General features: G+C 48.0%; 1 protein-coding gene and 1 pseudogene across 1 annotated transcript in view; both read left to right on the forward strand.

The window, feature by feature from the left end:
• The first annotated feature begins 16082 nt into the window (after positions 1–16082).
• LOC135516447 (macrophage mannose receptor 1-like) overlaps positions 16083–26005 on the forward strand; it is a 63363-nt gene continuing 53440 nt past the window's right edge. The window contains exon 1 of the mRNA XM_064940773.1: positions 16083–16213. Coding sequence (XP_064796845.1) covers positions 16177–16213 — 37 coding nt within the window. The 5' untranslated portion in view covers positions 16083–16176. The remainder of the gene's footprint in view (positions 16214–26005) is intronic.
• Positions 20199–26005, forward strand: part of LOC135516556 (proteoglycan 4-like) — a 51759-nt pseudogene continuing 45952 nt past the window's right edge.

A 26005-nucleotide genomic window follows, 5' to 3' on the forward strand; every position in this document is an offset into this window, starting at 1 on the left:
GTCCTATATACACCTTAAACTGATACTCATTGCTTTGAATTTGTTATTCATATTCTGTTTCCAAACAGGGGTATGCAAAAAGGAGTAGACATTCTCATAAAGTTATTATCTTACTCAAACAAACAGATGGCACGTAACATCTATCACTATGGCAACAGGGTTGGACAAAGTTTAGGAACTGTTTTTTGAAGGATGAATTCATGAAAATAAATTGATTCTAATTAGTCACAGTACCAACTGAACCTGGGTCGTCAGCTCAACTCAAAACTGTATTAGCCTACTGTGCCAAAGCACAAGCTTGGATCTTCACCAGTTACCATAGCCACAGTCAGAAACTCTGACAATTTCTCTATTAATATCTGATTTTAACCCTAACCTTAACCACACTGCCAACCTTATGCCTAACCCTAACCTTAAACAAGTCAAAAGTCAACATTTCATTCCCCACGAATGATGCAGTGCCCCCCATTGGACCAAATGAGATATCACATGACTAACACATTTTAGTTAACACTGGAATGTGAGATGTAATCTACACCTGCATTAGGAACACTGTAATGTGAGATGTAATCTACACCTCCATTAGGAACACTGGAATGTGAGATGTAATCTACACCTCCATTAGGAACACTGGAATGTGAGATGTAATCTACACCTCCATTAGGAACACTGGAATGTGAGATGTAATCTACACCTCCATTAGGAACACTGGAATGTGAGATGTAATCTACACCTCCATTAGGAAACACTGGAATGTGAGATGTAATCTACACTTCCATTAGGAACACTGGAATGTGAGATGTAATCTACACCTTCATTAGGAACACTGGAATGTGAGATGTAATCTACACCTCCATTAGGAACACTTGGGTGTGAGATGTAATCTACACCTCCATTAGGAACACGTGGGTGTGAGATGTAATTTTGACACTCCCAGGTAAACTTGACTGGAACAGGACTGGAGGTACACCACAGAGACGGGCAGGAACCCAGCGGCCCTGGTAACAGGTCTCACTGGTCTCAGCTCTCACTGGTCTCAGCTCCCTGACCAGCACTACTCCCCCTACATCAGCAGTAAATATCATATCCCAACAGTAAATATCATATCCCAACAGTAAATAACATAACCCAACAGTAAATAACATAACCCAGCAATAAATATCCTAACCCAACAGTAAATATCTTAACTCAACAGTAAATATCATATCCCAACAGTAAATAACATAACCCAACAGTAAATATCATAACCCAACAGTAAATATCTTAACTCAACAGTAAATATCTTAACTCAACAGTAAATAACATAACCCAACAGTAAATAACATAACCCAACAGTAAATAACATAACCCAACAGTAAATATCATAACCCAACAGTAAATAACATAACCCAACAGTAAATATCATAACCCAACAGTAAATATCCTAACCCAACAGTAAATATCCTAACCCAGCAATAAATATCCTAACCCAACAATAAATATCCTAACCCAACAGTAAATAACATAACCCAACAGTAAATATCCTAACCCAGCAATAAATATCCTAACCCAACAGTAAATATCCTAACCCAACAGTAAATAACATAACCCAACAGTAAATATCATAACCCAACAGTAAATATCCTAACCCAACAGTAAATATCATAACCCAACAGTAAATAACATAACCCAACAGTAAATAACATAACCCAACAGTAAATATCATAACCCAGCAGTAAATAACATAACCCAACAGTAAATAACATAACCCAACAGTAAATATCATAACCCAACAGTAAATAACATAACCCAACAGTAAATAACATAACCCAACAGTAAATATCATAACCCAACAGTAAATATCATAACCCAACAGTAAATAACATAATCATAACCCAACAGTAAATAACATAACCCAACAGTAAATAACATAACAACAGTAAATATCATAACCCAACAGTAAATATCATAACCCAACAGTAAATAACATAACCCAACAGTAAATAACATAACCCAACAGTAAATAACATAACCCAACAGTAAATAACATAACCCAACAGTAAATATCATAACCCAACAGTAAATATCCTAACCCAACAGTAAATATCCAGTAAATATCATAACCCAACAGTAAATATCCTAACCCAACAGTAAATATCATAACCCAACAGTAAATAATATAACCCAACAGTAAATATCATAACCCAACAGTAAATATCATAACCCAACAGTAAATATCCTAACCCAACAGTAAATAACATAACCCAACAGTAAGTATCATAACCCAACAGTAAATATCATAACCCAACAGTAAATATCATAACCCAACTGTAAATATCCTAACCCAACAGTAAATAACATAACCCAACAGTAAATATCCTAACCCAGCAATAAATATCCTAACCCAACAGTAAATATCCTAACCCAACAGTAAATAACATAACCCAACAGTAAATAACATAACCCAACAGTAAATATCATAACCCAACAGTAAATAACATAACCCAACAGTAAATAACATAACCCAACAGTAAATATCATAACCCAACAGTAAATATCATAACCCAACAGTAAATATCATAACCCAACAGTAAATAACATAACCCAACAGTAAATATCATAACCCAACAGTAAATAACATAACCCAACAGTAAATAACATAACCCAACAGTAAATATCATAACCCAACAGTAAATATCATAACCCAACAGTAAATATCATAACCCAACAGTAAATATCATAACCCAACAGTAAATAACATAACCCAACAGTAAATAACATAACCCAACAGTAAATAACATAACCCAACAGTAAATATCATAACCCAACAGTAAATATCATAACCCAACAGTAAATATCCTAACCCAACAGTAAATATCATAACCCAACAGTAAATATCATAACCCAACAGTAAATAACATAACCCAACAGTAAATATCCTAACCCAACAGTAAATATCCTAACCCAACAGTAAATATCATAACCCAACAGTAAATAACATAACCCAACATTAAATAACATAACCCAACAGTAAATATCATAACCCAACAGTAAATATCCTAACCCAACAGTAAATATCCTAACCCAACAGTAAATATCCTAACCCAACAGTAAATATCATAACCCAACAGTAAATAACATAACCCAACAGTAAATATCATAACCCAACAGTAAATATCCTAACCCAACAGTAAATATCCTAACCCAACAGTAAATATCATAACCCAACAGTAGATAACATAACCCAACAGTAAATATCATAACCCAACAGTAAATATCATAACCCAACAGTAAATATCCTAACCCAACAGTAAATATCCTAACCCAACAGTAAATATCATAACCCAACAGTAAATAACATAACCCAACAGTAAATATCATAACCCAACAGTAAATATCCTAACCCAACAGTAAATATCCTAACCCAACAGTAAATATCATAACCCAACAGTAAATATCATAACCCAACAGTAAATATCATAACCCAACAGTAAATATCATAACCCAACAGTAAATATCATAACCCAACAGTAAATATCCTAACCCAACAGTAAATATATAACCCTGAGTAAATATGCTAACCCAACAGTAAATAACATAACTCCATCTAAATATGATAACCCAACAGTAAATATCATAACTCAACAGTAAATACAGTCAACAGTAAATTTAACAACAGTAAATATCATAACCAACAGTGGACATGACCCAACAGTAAAAGCATAAGCAACAGTAAATAACCTTTGACAACAGTAAATACTAACCCAACAGTAAATGGATCATAACCCAACAGTAAAAGCTCCAACAGTAAAGTCATAACCCAACAGTAAATGACTAACCCAACAGTACTGTAACAGTGACCCACCAAGCTCCAGCAACAGTCACATAACCTTTGACCTTGACTACCCACCATCTGATGGACAGTGACCCACAAGCTCCAGCAACAGTCACATAACCCTTGACCTTGACTACCCACCGACTGTGGACAGTGACCCACCAAGCTCCAGCAACAGTCACATAACCTTTGACCTTGACTATCCACTAACTGTGGACAGTGACCCACCAAGCTCCAGCAACAGTCACATAACCTTTGACCTTGACTACCCACCGACTGTGGACAGTGACCCACCAAGCTCCAGCAACAGTCACATAACCTTTGACCTTGACTACCCACCGACTGTGGACAGTGACCCACCAAGCTCCAGCAACAGTCACATAACCTTTGACCTTGACTATCCACTAACTGTGGACAGTGACCCACCAAGCTCCAGCAACAGTCACATAACCTTTGACCTTGACTATCCACTAACTGTGGACAGTGACCCACCAAGCTCCAGTAACAGTCACATAACCTTTGACCTTGACTACCCACCGACTTGTGGACAGTGACCCACCAAGCTCCAGCAACAGTCACATAACCTTTGACCTTGACTATCCACTAACTGTGGACAGTGACCCACCAAGCTCCAGCAACAGTCACATAACCTTTGACCTTGACTATCCACTAACTGTGGACAGTGACCCACCAAGTTCCAGCAACAGTCACATAACCCTTGACCTTGACTACCCACCGACTGTGGACAGTGACCCACCAAGCTCAATCAACAGTCACATAACCCTTGACCTTGACTACCCACCGACTGTGGACAGTGACCCACCAATGTTGGTTGTAGGTGAACAGGTTAAACGTAATGATAACTCCGTTAGGACTGCCAGGTCAGGGGCTGGTCGGGTTAGGAAGCGCCCAGTGAGACTCATTGAGACTATGCAGACACAGAGGGTTTTTCATACAGAATTCATTACAGTACCTGTGTGTGCGTTTTTTAAAACTTTTCACTTTCAAGAGACCCCATTGAGGTAATGGGTCAGAGGTCATGTAGGCCAAGGTTTTTCTGTCTGAGGTTCTTATTGTCACTGAGTGTACTGAACATGTAACAGGCATGTTTACCTACGGGGTCTTTGAATTCCCCTAGTTCTCTTTAGAGAATAGTCTTTGCACTGGAATGTTTGGTGACATATGTATTGCAAGGTATTGCATACCTCATTTTGATTCTTTGTAGTATACAAGTGTAATTCAGCAGGGGAGAATGTAACAGGGTTGGTTATGTTTCCACTTGCCTCTAAAGAAATGTGTATTTAATGTTCAAGCATTCTTTTACATTACATTTACATTTAAGTCATTTAGCAGACGCTCTTATCCAGAGCGACTTTCAACAATAAGGTGTGTTGTGATTGGCCCCGCTTGCAGATAGGGGGAGATCGCGAACGTCAGGTCTCCCCAGTATGAAAATGTGATGCAAGGGGTAGGTCACGTTCTGAATACTGTCTTCTATTTTCTATTTCACAATGTGTACAAGTTTGCTGTACTTTACTGATTTATACATGTGTGGGTATATGGTACCTGTTAGGAATTGAGGGGCTTTCTGGGATGTGCTTTGGCATATGATTGCTGTAAATAAGTGTGTTAGCAAGCATACACTGATGTAATGGTCACATAAGCCACTGCTAACACAGTTGTCTTCATGCTACAGATTTTGACATCGACAGCCATCAATACCGTTAAGCCCTGCACAACTAACGTGCTGTTTCCCATTTAACAATACCGTTAAGCCCTGTACAACTAACGTTCTGTTTCCCATTTAACAATACCGTTAAGCCCTGCACAACTAACGTGCTGTTTCCCATTTAACAATACCGTTCAGCCCTGCACAACTAACGTTCTGTTTCCCATTTAACAATACCGTTAAGCCCTGCACAACTAACGTGCTGTTTCCCATTTAACAATACCGTTAAGCCCTGCACAACTAACGTGCTGTTTCCCATTTAACAATACCGTTAAGCCCTGCACAACTAACGTGCTGTTTCCCATTTAACAATACCGTTAAGCCCTGCACAACTAACGTGCTGTTTCCTATTTAACAATACCGTTAAGCCCTGTACAACTAACGTGCTGTTTCCTATTTAACAATACCGTTAAGCCCTGCACAACTAACGTGCTGTTTCCTATTTAACAATACCGTTAAGCCCTGCACAACTAACGTGCTGTTTCCCATTTAACAATACCATTAAGCCCTGCACAACTAACGTGCTGTTTCCTATTTAACAATACCGTTAAGCCCTGTACAACTAACGTGCTGTTTCCTATTTAACAATACCGTTCAGCCCTGCACAACTAACGTGCTGTTTCCTATTTAACAATACCGTTAAGCCCTGCACAACTAACGTGCTGTTTCCCATTTAACAACAGAAATAAATGCTCAACTGGGACCACTGGCCGAAGTGACTCATTTTTGAGAAAACACAACACACGGAGAGTACATAGTAGCCTAGTGGTTAGAGCGTTGGACTAGTAACCGGAAGGTTGCAAGTTCAGATCCCCGAGCTGACAAGGTACAAATCTGTCGTTCTGCCCCTGAACAGGCAGTTAACCCACTGTTCCTAGGCCATCATTGAAAATAAGAATTAGTTCTTAACTGACTTGCCTGGTTAAATAAAGGTAAAATATACATCTGTTACACATGCAGTCATGTAATTGTGTCCAGAACTTTCTCTTCCCTTCCACCTCACCAGAACACACAGCAGAAAGGTACCAGTACAGAACCAGTTACACTTATTTATTTGATTAGTGACTTAAGAAAAGTGTATTTCCCATCTCTTCCTTTGATCCTGCTATATTACTAAATGATGACACCTCTCTATTGTGCAGGCCACAATGAAGCTATTCAGATTGCGTGCGCGTGTGTTTGCCTGCCAGTCTGTCAGCCTTCATGTGTGCGTTTGCATGTGACTGTCTATGAGGTTTTTCTAAGGAGAGGGAAAAGACTCTTTCCACACAGTTCCAAGCCAGACAGTGAGCCACCATGTTGGAAATCAACCAAAACTAACAAGACAATCATTTGGGTGCTTTTATACATTAAAACTTCCAAGACATCCCCCTAAATCCTCCTGAAAAGTCCCGTTTCGTTTTCAGTCCAATGTGCTTTATTTTCCCACGGACAACCGGGGAGGTGGCGTTCATTCATGATTCCATGAGGTAAGAACGGACACCTCTCTCTCACCAGAGAGCCTAGTGACTCCTTGCACCTACACAGGTGTTGTCTGCAGAAGGTGATATTGTACTGTGGTTGTGACGTAACATGGAAGGAGGTGGAAGGCTACTTTGTTTGTCATTTGCGTATGCTAAGTAACTGTATGCTAACATGTGGCTTTAGTGACACGCATACTGTAGCATTGTCCTGTTGTTCTTTGTTCAAGATCAAAACTGGCCTGGCCCCATTCAGTACTCAGAAATTCAGGCCTTGCCTGGCTGAGCCCGTCTGATTTGGAATGAAAATGATTACAGAAACTGAATAATTTAAGGAAGAACAGACACCTCTCTCTCACCCGTGAGACTTCCAGCAAACGTGACACCATTGGCCCCATGTGGGCAAGGTGGACAGGGGCTAGCCCACACCAAGCCCAGCACAGGCTAGCCCACACCAAGCCCAGCACAGGCTAGCCCACACCAAGCCCAGCACAGGCTAGCCCACACCAAGCCCAGCACAGGCTAGCCCACACCAAGCCCAGCACAGGCTAGCCCACACCAAGCCCAGCACGGGTTGCCCCACACCAAGTTCATCGCGGGTTAGCCCACACCAAGCCCAACACAGACAAGCCCACACCAAGCCCAACACAGACAAGCCCACACCAAGCCCAACACAGACAAGCCCACACCAAACCCAACACAGACAAGCCCAACACAGACAGGCCCACACCAGCCCAACACAGGTTAGCCCACACCAGCCCAACATAGGTTAGCCCACACCAGCCCAACACAGGTTAGAGCACACCAAGCCCAACACAGGTTTCCCCACACCAAGGCCAGCACAGGTTTGCCCACACTAAGCCTACATGTGACATTTTTACTTACAAGCCCTTAACCTACTATGAAGTTCAAGAAATAGAGTTAAGAAAATATTTATGAAATAAACTATAGTAAATAAATAAAAATTAACTAAATAAAATAACAATACCGAGGTCACATACAGGGGGTACCGGTACCGAGTCAATGTGCGGGGGTACAGGTTAGTCAAGGAAATGTGTACATGTAGGGGTAGGGTAAGTGACTGCATAGATAATAAACATAGAGTAGCAGCAGTGTAAAAACAAAGGGGGGAGGGTGTCAATGTACATAGTCCGGGTGGCCATTTGATGAATTGTTCAGCAGTATAATGGCTTGGGGATAGAAGCTGTTAAAGCTGTTAAGTAACCTTTTGGACCTAGACTTGGCGCTCCGGTACCATACAGAAATCCACCCACCAGACAGGTGTGGCATATCAAGAAGCAGATCAAACGGTATGATCATTACACAGGTGCACCTTATGCTCGGGACAATAAAAAGCCGCTCTAAAATGTGCAGTTTTATCACACAACACATTGCCACAGATGTCTGATGTTTGAGGGAGCGTGCAATTGGCATGCTGACTGCAGGAATGTCCACCAGAGCTGTTGCCAGAGAATTTAATGTTATTTTTCTACCATAAGCCGCCTCCAACATAGTTTTAGAGACATAGTTTTGGCTATATGTTCAACCGACCTCACAACCATTGACCATGTGTAACCACGCCCGTCCAGAACCTCCACATCCGGCTATTTCACCTGCAGGATCGTCTGACACCAGTCACCTGGACAGCTGATGAAACTGTAGTTGGCAGAACTGAATAATTTCTACACAAACTGTCAGAAACCATCTCAGGTAAGCTCATCTTCATGCTCTTCGTCCTCACCAGGGTATCACCTTGACTGCAGTTCGGCGTCGTAACCGATTTCAGTGGGCAAATGCTCACCTCCGATGGCCACTGGTACGATGGAGAGGGATGCTTTTCACAGATGAATCCCGGTTTTAACTGTACTGGGTTGATGGCAGACAGCGTGCATGGCGTCCTGTGGGCGAGCGGTTCCCTGATGTCAACATTGTGAACAGAGTGCCCCATGGTGGCGGTGGGGTTATGGCATGAGCAGGCATAAGCTAGGACAATGAACACAATTGCATTTTATCTATGCCAATTTCAATGCACAGATACCATGACAGGATCCTGGAGGCCCATTGTCATGCCTTTCATCCTCCACCATCACCTCATATTTCAGCATGATAATGTACATGCATGCCACTCCTTCGTTGCCCGGGCGGTGTGTTTGTGATCATTGTCATGCTGAAAGACCCAGCCATGTTTCATCTTCAATGCCCTTGCTGATGGAAGGAGATTTTCCCTCAAAATCTCATGATACATGGCCCCATTCATTCTTTCCTTTAAACGGATCAGTCGTCCTGGTCACTTTGCAGAAAAACAGCCACAAAGCATGATGTTTCCACCCCCATGCTTCACAGTAGGCATGGTGTTCTTTGGATGCAACTCAGCATTCTTTGTCCTCAAACACGACGAGTTGAGTTTTTACCAAAAAGTTATATTTTGGTTTCATCTGACCATATGACATTCTCCCAATCTTCTTCTGGTTCATCCAAATGCTCTCTAGCAAACTTCAGACGGGCCTGGACATGTACTGGCTTAAGCAGGGGGACACGTCTGACACTGCAGGATTTGAGTCCCTGGCGGCGTAGTGTGTTACTGATGGTAGGCTTTGTTACTTTGGTCCCAGCTCTCTGCAGGTCATTCAATAGGTCCCCCTATGTGGTTCTGGGATTTTTGCTCACTGTTCTTGTGATCATTTTGACCCCACGGGGTGAGATCTTGCGTGGAGCCCCAGATCGAGGGAGATTATCAGTGTTCTTGTATGTCTTCCATTTCCCAATAATTGCTCCCACAGTTGATTTCTTCAAACCAAGCTGCTTACCTATTGCAGACTCAGTCTTCCCAGCCTGGTGCAGGTCTACAATTTTGTTTCTGGTGTCCTTTGACAGCTCTTTGGTCTTGGCCATAGTGGAGTTTGGAGTGTGACTGTTTGAGGTTGTGGACCGGTGTCCTTTATACTGATAACAAGTTCAAACAGGTGCCATTAATACAGGTAACGAGTGGAGGACAGAGGAGCCTCTTAAAGACGAAGTTACAGGTCTGTGAGAGCCAGAAATCTTGCTTGTTTGCAGGTGACCAAATACTTATTTTCCACCATATTTTGCAAATAAATTCATAAAAAATCCTAAAATGTGATTTTCTGTATTTTCTTCCCTCATTTTGTCAGTCATAGTTGAAGTGGACCTATGATGAAAATTACAGGCCTCTCTCATCTTTTTAAGTGGGAGAACTTGCACAATTGGTGGCTGACTAAATACTTTTTTTGCCCCTATGTATATGATAGCAACAACTTGGTTGTTTTTCTGATACAATGTAACAGGAAGTCAATCCACAAGAGTGGGCTTATTTCAGACCAAGTGAAGACTGCCCTAGGAGTCACCTGCCCTGGGGCCAATAAGGAGCTGCTGAGCAAAGGTGATTCACCTCAATGTGGTCAGCCGGCGTGGGGTCCAGTGTGGGAAGCCGGCGTGGGGTCCAGTGTGGTCAGCCGGCGTGGGGTCCACTGTGGGAAGCCGGCGTGGGGTCCAGTGTGGTCAGCCGGCGTGGGGTCCAGTGTGGGAAGCTGGCGTGGGGTCCACTGTGGGAAGCCGGCGTGGGGTCCAGTGTGGGAAGCCGGCGTGGGGTCCAGTGTGGTCAGCCGGCGTGGGGTCCACTGTGGTCAGCCGGCGTGGGGTCCAGTGTGCTCAGGCGGCGTGGGGTCCACTGTGCTCAGGCGGCGTGGGGTCCAGTGTGGTCAGGCGGCGTGGGGTCCAGTGTGGTCAGCCGGCGCGGGGTCCAGTGTGGTCAGCCGGCGCGGGGTCCAGTGTGGGAAGCCGGCGTGGGGTCCAGTGTGGTCAGGCGGCGTGGGGTCCAGTGTGGTCAGCCGGCGTGGGGTCCAGTGTGGTCAGCCGGCGTGGGGTCCAGTGTGGTCAGGCGGCGTGGGGGTCCAGTGTGGGAATGTGTGCTGGGAAAAGATGGTCTTATCTCAAGCAAAGTGCGGTCTGATATGGGCTGCCGTCACTAGATATGGGCTGCCCTCACTAGATATGGGGTCACTAGATATGGACTGCCCTCACTAGATATGGACTGCCCTCACTAGATATGGGCTGCCCTCACTAGATATGGGCTGCCCTCACTAGATATGGGCTGTGATATGGACTGCCCTCACTAGATATGGGCTGCCCTCACTAGATATGGACTGCCCTCACTAGAAGATGGTCTTATCTCTAGATATGGACTGCCCTCACTAGAATGGACTGTGAGGTCTGATATGGGCTGCCCTCACTAGATATGGGCTGCCCTCACTAGATATGGGACTGCCCTCACTAGATATGGACTGCCCTCACTAGATATGGGCTGCCCTCACTAGATATGGGCTGCCCTCACTAGATATGGGCTGCCCTCACTAGATATGGACTGCCCTCACTAGATATGGGCTGCCCTCACTAGATATGGGCTGCCCTCACTAGATATGGACTGCCCTCACTAGATATGGGCTGCCCTCACTAGATATGGGCTGCCCTCACTGGGAAGAGATGGACTTTTCTTAAGTCACTAATGAAATTAACGAGTAAGGAATTCAGACAGCAGATGAAGCTGACTAAACCTGAAAAGGACAGCATTCAAAGATAATGTAACACTTTTGGGTGACCAATTACTGAGGAATTATTTAGAGGACATCAAAACTAAAAACAAAACAGGAAGTGATTGAATTTGAATCTGATTAAACAGTGTATTGTCAGATACATGATAACCTCCAAACAAGAAACCATATAAGTGTTTTTGTCATAACATCCAACATAACAGAGTTTGTTGTGAATAGGTTTCTCTGCACGTTACGTGTGTGTGTGTGTGTGTGTGTGTGTGTGTGTGTGTGTGTGTGTGTGTCTGAATGAGTGAGTGAGTGTGTTTGCATCTGCTACTTGTGTGTTGGTGCATTACACATCCAGTGTGTGTGGCTGTCTGATTGGTATTGCGTCAGTGCCTATTTTTTATGTTTCTTCTGTACATGTCATTTCCTGATCTCCAGTCAAACCACAAAGCTACTCTCAAAGCACTAAGGAATCCCCTTCAATTCCAATAGTGACATCATTTAGGTGATTTAGGGCCCTGAAAACCCCATGAGAACCTGCTCATCTCACTCCTACCTGCCTCTCAACCTCCCCATGTTCAGCAACAGACCTGTAAAAAACACAAACAAATGCATGGTGGATTTGATACGATGCTACTGAAATAGCTTTTATACTCATTCTTTACAAAGTAGTAGTTGAACATAGGAAGCAGAACTCTCTCTCTCAATTCAGTTCAATTTGCTTTATCAGTACGATGTACACATTGCCGAAGCTTACTTTGGAGATTTACAATATTAATAATAATAGTCAAAATTGTCAGCGGGACAACAGTAATCAAGGATCACAATAGCCATACACTGAACAATAAGAATAAGCATAGAGGACGTGTGCAGGTTGGTTGGTCCGTCAGACACTGTCCCTCATCTTATGGCAGGCAGCAACGCAGCTCTCTGCATCCTCCCCCAACAGGACGGGTAGCTTACCCTCATCAGACAGGTCTTTGAAACCTTGAATAAGGGTTTCAAATTTGGGGAAATGACACTTAATTGTTTTATATTTTTGACCTTTGTCACGAAATGCAGCTCTGTCTTGGGTTCTACTGTGATGCAGTGGTTGCACAGCCTTTCCTCTACGGGGAGCCAGGTTTTCGTGTCTACCCTTCTCAATGGCAAGGCTGTGCTCACTGAGCCTGTACTTTGTCAATTTTCTTCTTAGGTTTTGATCAGTAACCATGGTTAAATAGTTAGCCACAATGTACTGTGGATTTAGGGCCAGATAGAACTGAATATTGTTGTGTGCTTGTGTTTCCCAGGTAACGTAGTTTTGTTTTGACTGTGTTGTAATTTGGTTGATTGGACGTTCTGATCCTGAGGCTTCAGTGTGTTCGTAGACCAGGTTTGTGAACCAGCTGAATGAGGGGACTCTTATTTGCTCTGCTCTTGGCATTGCAGGGCTTGGTAATGTTATGTGATGGGGTCACTGTATTTTAGATGTTTCTAAAACTTAATTTCTCTTTTGAGTTTTTATTATTAGTGGATATTGGCCTAATTGTGCCCTGCGTACATTGTTTGTAGCTTTAATCCGGATCTCTCTCTCTCTCCATATGCTGTATTTTCCTTCACTATCTTTATGCAAACTATTTCGGCCTCAATGGCAGAGATCATGATAATAGAAACCTGAAAGGGCCTTTTGTACTTTACGAACAGCGATGCTCACCACTAAATGCGATAAGGGACTGTTAACACAACAACAGCATCAGCAGAGATAGAGTATTGGGCTCATGACTTCCATAAGCCTATTTACAAGCTATTTATTATTAAAGAAAAAGACAGACAGAAAATGTTGTATTGCTGTCCTTGTGGGGACCAAACCCAAAATCCTATTTTCCCTAAACCCTAACCCTAACTCCAACCCTAACCTTAACCTAAACATAACCCTATGCCTAACCTTAACCCTAAAACTATACCTAACTGTATTTGTACTTATGTGTATTTATTAAGGATCCCAAATAGCTGCTGCTACTCTTCCTGGGGTCCAGCAACATAACCCCAAACCTTAATTATAACCCTAATTGTAACCCTAGACCTGACCCCTAAGCCTAAAATAGCCTTTTTCCACGTGGGGACTGGCAAAATGTCCCCACCTGCCTGAAATTTCCAAGTTTAACTATCCTTGTGAGGACTTCTGGTACACACAAGGATAGTTAAACAAAAAAACAGAACTGGACTGGAAAAAAAGAGTGAATGAGTGAAGCACTATTAAAGTGACATAAACAAAGACCTGCAAGGTGAGAGAAAGATGTCATGACTTTCTGAGAGAGATGGAGAGGGAGAAAAAGAGAGGGAGAACGGAGAGGGACATAAGTATAGAGGGACCAGATGAGAGAGAAAGAAAGTGAGAGTGTGGGAGCGAGAGAGAGTATGGAGAAACTGAGCATATTTCATCAGTACAGACGCAGTGGGTTATGATATTTACTGCTGATGTAGGGGGAGTAGTGCTGGTCAGGGAGTGAGAGCTGATACCAGGGTCGCTGGGTTATGATATGTACTGCTGATGTAGGGGGAGCAGTGCTGGTCAGGGAGTGAGAGCTAATACCAGGGTCGCTGGGTTATGATATTTACTGCTGATGTAGGGGGAGTAGTGCTGGTCAGGGAGTGAGAGCTGATACCAGAGTCGCTGGGTTATGATATTTACTGCTGATGTAGGGGGAGTAGTGCTGGTCAGGGAGTGAGAGCTGATACCAGAGTCGCTAGGTTATGATATTTACTGCTGATGTAGGGGGAGTAGTGCTGGTCAGGGAGTGAGAGCTGATACCAGGGTCGCTGGGTTATGATATTTACTGCTGATGTAGGGGGAGTAGTGCTGGTCAGGGAGTGAGAGCTGATACCAGGGTCGCTGGGTTATGATATTTACTGCTGATGTAGGGGGAGTAGTGCTGGTCAGGGAGTGAGAGCTGATACCAGGGTCGCTGGGTTATGATATTTACTGCTGATGTAGGGGGAGCAGTGCTGGTCAGGGAGATGAGACCAGTGAGAGCTGATACCAGTGAGAGCTGATACCAGGGCCGCTGGGTTCCTGCCCGTCTCTGTGGTGTACCTCCAGTCCTGTTCCAGTCAAGTGTCTTTACCTGGGAGTGTCAAACTCAATTTAGACCACAATCACCCCCCCCCCTTTCTCTATTAACTCTATTCCCCTCCCCCGCCACCACTTTCGGTTAATTTACCTCATATACCCCACTCTCTCTTCCTCCCTCTGTTTTAAAGCCAATTTCCTACAAATCTACACGTTTGGCCAGAGTGGAAATCTGCAGTTTTATAGCTAGTTTCATACAATCCACACATTTTGTTATATTTTAAAAGCTAATTAAACCGAAGATAAAGGTATTTTGAATGTGAAAAAGGCACTGGATCATGTTTCAGTTGATACTGTGACTAATTAAAATCAATTGATTTTCATGAATTCTTCCTTCAAAAAACTGTTTCTAAACTTTGACAAAACGCTCAGCTAGTGTCCCTGGCTATGTCCAACCCTGTTGCCATAGTGATAGATGTTACGTGCCATCTTTTTGTTTGAGTAAGATAATAACTTTATGAGAATGTCTACTCCTTTTTGCATACCCCTGTTTGGAAACAGAATATGAATAACAAATTCAAAGCAATGAGTATCAGTTTAAGATGTATATAGGACCAAGCAAGGGAGACAGAGAGAGATCTGGACAGAGAGAGATCTGGACAGAGAGAGATCTGGACAGAGAGAGATCTGGAGAGAGAGATCTGGAGAGAGAGATCTGGAGAGAGAGATCTGGAGAGAGAGATCTGGAGAGAGAGAGCTGGAGAGAGAGATCTGGAGAGAGAGATCTGGAGAGAGAGATCTGGAGAGAGAGATCTGGAGAGAGAGATCTGGAGAGAGAGAGCTGGAGAGAGAGATCTGGAGAGAGAGATCTGGAGAGAGAGATCTGGAGAGAGAGATCTGGAGAGAGAGATCTGGACAGAGAGAGATCTGGAGAGAGAGATCTGGAGAGAGAGATCTGGAGAGAGAGATCTGGAGAGAGAGATCTGGACAGAGAGAGATCTGGACAGAGAGAGATCTGGAGAGAGAGAGATCTGGAGAGAGAGAGATCTGGAGAGAGAGATCTGGAGAGAGAGATCTGGAGAGAGAGAGCTGGAGAGAGAGATCTGGAGAGAGAGATCTGGAGAGAGAGATCTGGAGAGAGAGATCTGGACAGAGAGAGATCTGGAGAGAGAGATCTGGAGAGAGAGATCTGGAGAGAGAGATCTGGAGAGAGAGATCTGGAGAGAGAGATCTGGAGAGAGAGATCTGGACAGAGAGAGATCTGGAGAGAGAGATCTGGAGAGAGAGATCTGGAGAGAGAGATCTGGAGAGAGAGATCTGGAGAGAGCAAGATAGACGGAGCGAGACAGACTTTCCTACAAACAACCGGTGAGGCCAAGTTTAAAATGTATCATATTTTTAGCATTAATGTAGAGAAATGAATGTAACCCAGTTTTTTTTCAATCATTCTGGTTACATTTCAGATGTAATTGGTACCTTTTGAAATCTCTTGGAGCACAACTCTAAACTGAGTGTAGGAGTCTCTGATCACATCTTTAACCATATTTCCTTTGAACTTCACACTGATGGAAACTTCTTTGTACCTCACCCTCCTAATCTCAGGTCAGTTCAAGATGTGAGTTTTTGTGTGTGTGTGTGTGTGTGTGTGTGTGTGTGTGTGTGTGTGTGTGTGTGTGTGTGTGTTTGCTTGCACAATTGGGTGGACCATGTGCAAAGATGCATAGATGAGTGTGGTTGGGGGTGAACGGTTGCTGGATAAAATGTCGGTCATGAATCATTTTTCTCTTCGCAGGGTTCTACACACCTTCCTTATGTCTTATTCATCAGTATCACCTCATTACCAACTATATTACATTTACATTTAAGTCATTTAGCAGACGCTCTTATCCAGAGCGACTTACAAATTGGTGAATTCACCTTCTGACATCAGTGGAACAGCCACTTTACAATAGTGCATCTAAATCATTTAAGGGGGGGGGTGAGAAGGATTACTTTATCCTATCCTAGGTATTCCTTGAAGAGGTGGGGTTTCAGGTGTCTCCGGAAGGTGGTGATTGACTCCGCTGTCCTGGCGTCGTGAGGGAGTTTGTTCCACCATTGGGGGCCAGAGCAGCGAACAGTTTTGACTGGGCTGAGCGGGAACTGTACTTCCTCAGTGGTAGGGAGGCGAGCAGGCCAGAGGTGGATGAACGCAGTGCCCTTGTTTGGGTGTAGGGCCTGATCAGAGCCTGGAGGTACTGCGGTGCCGTTCCCCTCACAGCTCCGTAGGCAAGCACCATGGTCTTGTAGCGGATGTGAGCTTCAACTGGAAGCCAGTGGAGAGAGCGGAGGAGCGGGGTGATGTGAGAGAACTTGGGAAGGTTGAACACCAGACGGGCTGCGGCGTTCTGGATGAGTTGTAGGGGTTTAATGGCACAGGCAGGGAGCCCAGCCAACAGCGAGTTGCAGTAATCCAGACGGGAGATGACAAGTGCCTGGATTAGGACCTGCGCCGCTTCCTGTGTGAGGCAGGGTCGTACTCTGCGGATGTTGTAGAGCATGAACCTACAGGAACGGGCCACCGCCTTGATGTTAGTTGAGAACGACAGGGTGTTGTCCAGGATCACGCCAAGGTTCTTAGCACTCTGGGAGGAGGACACAATGGAGTTGTCAACCGTGATGGCGAGGTTATGACAGAGCCAAGTGACTTGGTGTATAGCGAGAATAGGAGAGGGCCTAGAACAGAGCCCTGGGGGACACCAGTGGTGAGAGCGCGTGGTGAGGAGACAGATTCTCGCCACACCACCTGGTAGGAGCGACCTGTCAGGTAGGACGCAATCCAAGCGTGGGCCGCACCGGAGATGCCCAACTCGGAGAGGGTGTAGAGGAGGATCTGATGGTTCACAGTGTCGAAGGCAGCCGATAGGTCTAGAAGGATGAGAGCAGAGGAGAGAGAGTTAGCTTTAGCAGTGCGGAGCGCCTCCGTGATACAAGGAAGAGCAGTCTCAGTTGAATGACTAGTCTTGAAACCTGACTGATTTGGATCAAGAAGGTCATTCTGAGAGAGATAGCGGGAGAGCTGGCCAAGGACGGCACGTTCAAGAGTTTTGGAGAGAAAAGAAAGAAGGGATACTGGTCTGTAGTTGTTGACATCGGAGGGATCGAGTGTAGGTTTTTTCAGAAGGGGTGCAACTCTCGCTCTCTTGAAGACGGAAGGGACGTAGCCAGCGGTCAGGGATGAGTTGATGAGCGAGGTGAGGTAAGGGAGAAGGTCTCCGGAAATGGTCTGGAGAAGAGAGGAGGGGATAGGGTCAAGCGGGCAGGTTGTTGGGCGGCCGGCCGTCACAAGAAGCGAGATTTCATCTGGAGAGAGAGGGGAGAAAGAGGTCAGAGCACAGGGTAGGGCAGTGTGAGCAGAACCAGCGGTGTCGTTTGACTTAGCAAACGAGGATCGGATGTCGTCGACCTTCTTTTCAAAATGGTTGACGAAGTCATCTGCAGAGAGGGAGGGGGGGGAGGAGGATTCAGGAGGGAGGAGAAGGTGGCAAAGAGCTTCCTAGGGTTAGAGGCAGATGCTTGGAATTTAGAGTGGAAGAAAGTGGCTTTAGCAGCAGAGACAGAGGAGGAAAATGTAGAGAGGAGGGAGTGAAAGGATGCCAGGTCCGCAGGGAGGCGAGTTTTCCTCCATTTCCGCTCGGCTGCCCGGAGCACTGTTCTGTGAGCTCGCAATGAGTCATCTGCAGAGAGAAATACACTGATCTGGCTACAGTAGATGACATGGAGGACCTGAACAGGCTGATTACCAGTATCAGTAGTTATAATTACTGGTTCTGGATCGGACTGAAGAAGGGAGACTCCATGAAGTGGAACTGGTCCCTGGCAGACAGACGTTTCTACAGAGAGGGGGAGACTGAGTTCAGAAACTGGGACACTGGGACGCCCCAAAATGGTAACTGTGTTTTAATGAGTCCAGCTGGTCTGTGGAACAACGCCTCCTGTGATGACCAGCATCACTTCATCTGTTATGATGGTGAGTGTTTACATACTAATGATGAAGCCTGTTCTAAGTGCTGGAGCTGCCATTGAGATGAAACATAGACTCATGAGAGCTTTAAGTTGTTAGTCAATTATTGATCTGTTATTGAATCAATGACAATATGTACTATAGATGATCATTAGATTATGTTTTATTGGATATTTGTATTGATTATTAAATTTGACTTTTGCAGGAAAACAAGACACCAACCTAACATACGTCTTAATTCAGGAGAACAGGACCTGGATAGATGCTCAGAGATACTGCAGACAGCATCACACAGACCTGGTCTGGTGGCCAGGACGGCCTTCAACAGAACTGTGTGGATCGGTCTGTTTCTAGACTCCTGGATATGGTCAGACCATAGTGACTCCTCATTCAGAAACTGGTTGCCAGGATGGCTTTCAACAGAACAGAGATACAACTGCACTCTGTTGCATTCTAATCCTTCTTCTTCCTATCACGCTAAAATGAGAAATCATCCCTCTGATGACACCTTTCCTTTCATCTGCTCCGGTAAGTTACTGTTTTCTCCACCTGATCTACCTGACACTATGATGACAGGAGAACTCTAATGTTGCCCCCGTGTTTCACTACTGTCATTGTGGGATTTTATTCTCTTCTTGGCATAGCTGTGGAGACCACAACTACAGCGACCACGACCACGACAACCCCCTGCCCACGACCATGACTACCCCCCTGCCCACGACCACGACTACCCCCCTGCCCACGACCACGACTACCCCCCTGTCCACGACCACGACTACCCCCCTGCCCACGACCACGACTACCCCCCTGCCCACGACCACGACAACCCCCTGCACACGACCACGACAACCCCCTGCCCACGACCACGACTACCCCACTGCCCACGACCACGACTACCCCCTGCCCACGACCACGACTACCCCCTGCCCACGACCACGACTACCCCCATGCCCACGACCACGACCACCCCCCCTGACCACGACTACCCCCTGCCCACGACCACGACTACCCCCTGCCCACGACCACGACTACCCCCTGCCCACGACCACGACAACCCCCTGCCCACGACCACGACTACCCCCCTGCCCACAACCACGACTTCTCCCCTGCCCACAACCAAGACAACCCCATAACTACAACCATGACTACCCCCCTGCCCACGACCACGAATACCCATTACCCACGACCACGACAACCCCCATACCCACAACCACGACTACCCCCTGCCCACAACCATGACTACCCCCATACCCACGACCACGACTACCCCCATACCCACAACCACGACTACACCCCTGCCCACAACCACGACTACCACCATACTCACGACCACGACTACCCCATACCCACAACCACGACTACCCCATACCCACAACCACGACTACCTCATACCAACAACCACGACTACCCATATACCCATACCCACAACCACGACTACCCATATACCCATACCCATACCCACAACCACGACTACACCCATACCCACAACCACGACTACCCCATACCCACAACCATGACTATCCCCCTGCCCACGACCACGAATACCCATTACCCATGACCACGACAACCCCCCTGCCCACAACCATGACTACCCCCCTGCCCACGGCCACGACTACCCCATACCCACGACCACGACAACCCACTGCCCACGACCACGACTACCCACCTGCCCACGACCACGACAACCCCCTGCCCACGACCACGACTACCCCCCTGCCCACAACCACGACTTCTCCCCTGCCCACAACCAAGACAACCCCCCTGCCCACAACCATGACTACCCCATACCCACGACCACGACTACCCCCATACCCACGACCACGACAACCCCATACCCACAACCACGACTACCCCCATACCCACAACCACGACTACCCCATACCCACAACCACGACTACCCCCCCTGCCCACAACCACGACTACCCCCCTGCCCACAACCACGACTACCCCCCTGCCCACAACCACGACTACCCCCATACCCACGACCACGACTACCCCCTGCCCACAACCATGACTACCCCCATACCCACGACCACAACTACCCCCATACCCACAACCCATACCCATACCCACAACCACGACTACCCATATACCCATACCCATACCCACAACCACGACTACGCCCATACCCACAACCACGACTACCCCCATACCCACGACCACGACTACCCCCATACCCACGACCACGACTACCCCCATACCCACGACCACGACTACCCCCTGCCCACAACCATGACTACCCCCATACCCACAACCACGACTACCCCCATACCCACAACCACGACTATCCCCCTGCCCACAACCACGACTACCCCCATGCCCCACAACTACCCCCATACCCACAACCTACCCCCATACCCACAACCACGACTACCCCCATACCCACAACCACGACTACCCCATACCCACCCACAACCCACACCACGACTACCCCATACCCACAACCACGACTACCCCATACCCCGACACGATACCCACAACCCACCCCATACCCACGACTACCCCCATACCCCCACAACCACGACTACCCCATACCCACAACCACGACTACCCCCATACCCACAACCACGACTACCCCATACCCACAACCACACTACCCCCACCACCACGACTACCCCCATACCCACAACCACGACTACCCCCATACCCACAACCACGACTACCCCATACCCACAACCACGACTACCCCCATACCAACAACCACGACTTCCCCATACCCACAACCACGACTACCCTATACCCACAACCACGACTACCCATACCAACAACCACGACTACCCCATACCCACAACCACGACTACCCCCATACCCACCCACATGCCCACAACCACGACTTCCCCCCTGCCCACAACCACGACTACCCCCATACCCACAACCACGACTACCCCCATACCCACAACCACGACTACCCCCATACCCACAACCACGACTACCCCATACCCACAACCACGACTACCCCATACCCACAACCACCCCCATACCCACAACCACGACTACCCCCATACCCACAACCACGACTACCCCATACCCACAACCACGACTACCCCCATACCCACAACCACGACTACCCCATACCCACAACCACGACTTCCCCCCTGCCCACAACCACGACTACCCCCATACCCACAACTACGACTACCCCCATACCCACAACCACGACTACCCCATACCCACAACCACGACTACCCCATACCCACAACCACGACTACCCCCATACCCACAACCACGACTACCCCCATACCCACAACCACGACTACCCCATACCAACAACCACGACTACCCCATACCCACAACCACGTCTACCCCATACCCACAAACACGACTACCCCATTCCAACAACCACGACTACCCCATACCCACAACCACGACTACCCACCCCACTACCCACAACCACAACCACGACTACCCCATACCCACAACCACGACTACCCCATACCCACAACCACGACTACCCCCATGCCCACAACCACGACTACCCCCATACCCACAACCACGACTACCCCCATACCCACAACCACGACTACCCCATACCCACAACCACAACTACCCCCATACCCACAACCACGACTACCCCCATACCCACAACCACGACTACCCCATACCCACAACCACGACTACCCCATACCCACAACCACGACTACCCCATACCCACAACCACGACTACCCCATACCCACAACCACGACTACCCCATACCCACAACCACGACTACCCCATACCCACAACCACGACTACCCCATACCCACAACCACGACTACCCCATACCCACAACCACGACTTCCCCCCTGCCCACAACGACTACCCCATACCCACAACCACGACTACCCCCATACCCACAAACACGACTTCCCCCCTGCCCACAACCACGACTACCCCCATACCCACAACCACGACTACCCCCATACCCACAACCACGACTACCCCATACCCACAACCACGACTACCCCATACCCACAACCACGACTACCCCATACCCACAACCACGACTACCCCCATACCCACAACCACGACTACCCCATACCCACAACCACGACTACCCCATACCCACAAACACGACTTCCCCCTGCCCACAACCACGACTACCCCCATACCCACAACCACGACTACCCCATACCCACAAACACGACTTCCCCATACCCACAACCACGCCCACAACCACCCCCATACCCACAACCACGACTACCCCATACCCACAACCACGACTTCCCCATACCCACAACCACGACTACCCCATACCCACAAACACGATCCCCCATACCCACAACCACGACTACCCCATACCCACAACCACGACTACCCCATACCCACAACCACGACTACCCCATACCCACAACCACGACTACCCCCATACCCACAACCACGACTCCCCCCCCATACCCACAACCCCCAACCACGACTACCCCCATACCCACAACCACGACTACCCCCCATCCACAACCACGACTACCCCATACCCACAAACACGACTTCCCCATACCCACAACCACGACTACCCCATACCCACAACCACGACTACCCCATACCCACAACCACGACTACCCCACAACCACACAACCCCATACCCACAAACAACTTCCCCACGACAACCACCTACCCCATACCCACAACCACGACTTCCCCCATACCACGACTTCCCCCCTGCCCACAACCACGACTTGCCCATACCCACAACCACGACTACCCCATACCAACAACCACGACTACCCCCATACCCACAACCACGACTACCCCATACCCATAACTACGACTACCCCATACCCATAACCACGACTCCCCCATACCCACAACCACGACTCCCCTGTCCACAACCCACAACCCCCCTGTCCACAACCACGACAACCCCCTGTCCACAACCACGACTACATACCCACAACCACGACTCCCCATACCCACAACCACGACTACCCCATACCCACAACCACGACTACCCCATACCCACAACCACGACTACCCCATACCCACCACGACTACCCCATACCCACAACCACGACTACCCCATACCCACAACCACGACTACCCCATACCCACAACCACGACTTCCCCATACCCACAACCACGACTACCCCATACCCACCCACGACTACCCCATACCCACAACCACGACTTCCCCATACCCACAAACCACGACTTCCCCATACCCACAACCACGACTACCCATTTACCCATACCCATACCCACAACCACGACTACCCCCATACCCACAACCACGACTACCCCATACCCACAACCACGACTTCCCCCATACCCACAATCACGACTTCCCCCATACCAACAACCACGACTACCCCCATACCCACAACCACGACTTCACCCCTACCCACAACCACGACTACCCCATACCCACAACCACGACTTCCCCCCCATACCACGACAACCCCCATACCCACAACCACGACTACCCCATACCCACAACCACGACTTCCCCATACCCACAACCACGACTACCCCATACCCACAATACCGACTACCCCCATACCCACAACCACGACTACCCCATACCCACAACCACGACTACCCCATACCCACAACCACGACTACCCCCTACCCACAACCACGACAACCCCATGTCCACAACCACGACAACCCCCTGTCCACAACCCATACCCACAAACACGACTACCCCATACCCACAACCACGACTACCCCATACCCACAAACACGACTACCCCATACCCACAAACACGACTTCCCCATACCCACAACCACGACTACCCCATACCCACAACCACGACTACCCCATACCCACAACCACGACTTACCCCATACCCACAACCACGACTACCCCATACCCACAACCACGACTTCCCCATACCCACAACCCCACCCCATAACAACCACGACTACCCCCATACCCACAACCACGACTACCCCATACCCACAACCACGACTACCCCATACCCACAACCACGACTACCCCATACCCACAACCACGACTACCCCATACCCACAACCACGACTACCCCCATACCCACAACCACGACTTCCCCATACCCACAACCACGACTACCCCATACCCACAACCACGACTACCCCCATACCCACAACCACGACTACCCCATACCCACAACCACGACTACCCCATACCCACAACCACGACTACCCCATACCCATAACCACGACTACCCCCATACCCACAACCACGACTACCCCATACCCACAACCACGACTACCCCCATACCCACAACCACGACTACCCCCATACCCACAACCACGACTACCCCATACCCACAACCACGACTACCCCATACCCACAACCACGACTACCCCATACCCACAACCACGACTACCCCATACCCACAACCACGACTACCCCATACCCACAACCACGACTACCCCATACCCACAACCACGACTACCCCATACCCACAACCACGACTTCCCCCCTGTCCACAACCACGACAACCCCCTGTCCACAACCACGACAACCCCCCTGTCCACAACCACGACTACCCCATACCCACAAACACGACTTCCCCATACCCACAACCACGACTACCCCATACCCACAACCACGACTTCCCCCTGCCCACAACCACAACTTCCCCCTGTCCACAACCACGACTACCCCATACCCACAAACACGACTTCCCCATACCCACCCCAACACACACGACTACCCCCTGCCCACAACCACGACTACCCCCATACCCACAACCACGACTACCCCCATACCCACAACCACGACTACCCCATACCCACAACCACGACTACCCCCATACCCACAACCACGACTTCCCCATACCCCCCCACAACCACGACAACCCCCCTACCCACAACCACGACAACCCCCCTGTCCACAACCACGACTACCCCATACCCACAACCACGACAACCCCCATACCCACAACCACGACTACCCCATACCCACGACTTCCCCCTACCCACAACCACGACTACCCCATACCCACAACCACGACTACCCCATACCCACAAACACGACTACCCCATACCCACAACCACGACTACCCCCATACCCACAACCACGACTTCCCCCCTGCCCACTACCACGACTTCCCCCCTGCCCACAACCACGACTTGCCCATACCCACAACCACGACTTCCCCATACCCACAACCACGACTACCCCCATACCCACAAACACGACTACCCCCATACCCACAACCACGACTACCACATACCCACAACCACGACCTCCCCCATACCCCCAACCACGACTTCTCCCCTGTCCACAACCACGACAACCCCCCTGTCCACAACCACGACAACCCCCCTGTCCACAACCACGACTACCCCATACCCACAAACACGACTTCCCCATACCCACAACTACCCCATACCCACAAACACGACTACCCCGTACCCACAAACACGACTTCCCCATACCAACAACCACGACTACCCCATACCCACAACCACGACTACCCCATACCCA

The sequence above is a fragment of the Oncorhynchus masou genome, chromosome 27 (assembly GCF_036934945.1).
Source record: "Oncorhynchus masou masou isolate Uvic2021 chromosome 27, UVic_Omas_1.1, whole genome shotgun sequence".
In the NCBI taxonomy this organism is placed as follows: domain Eukaryota; kingdom Metazoa; phylum Chordata; class Actinopteri; order Salmoniformes; family Salmonidae; genus Oncorhynchus; species Oncorhynchus masou.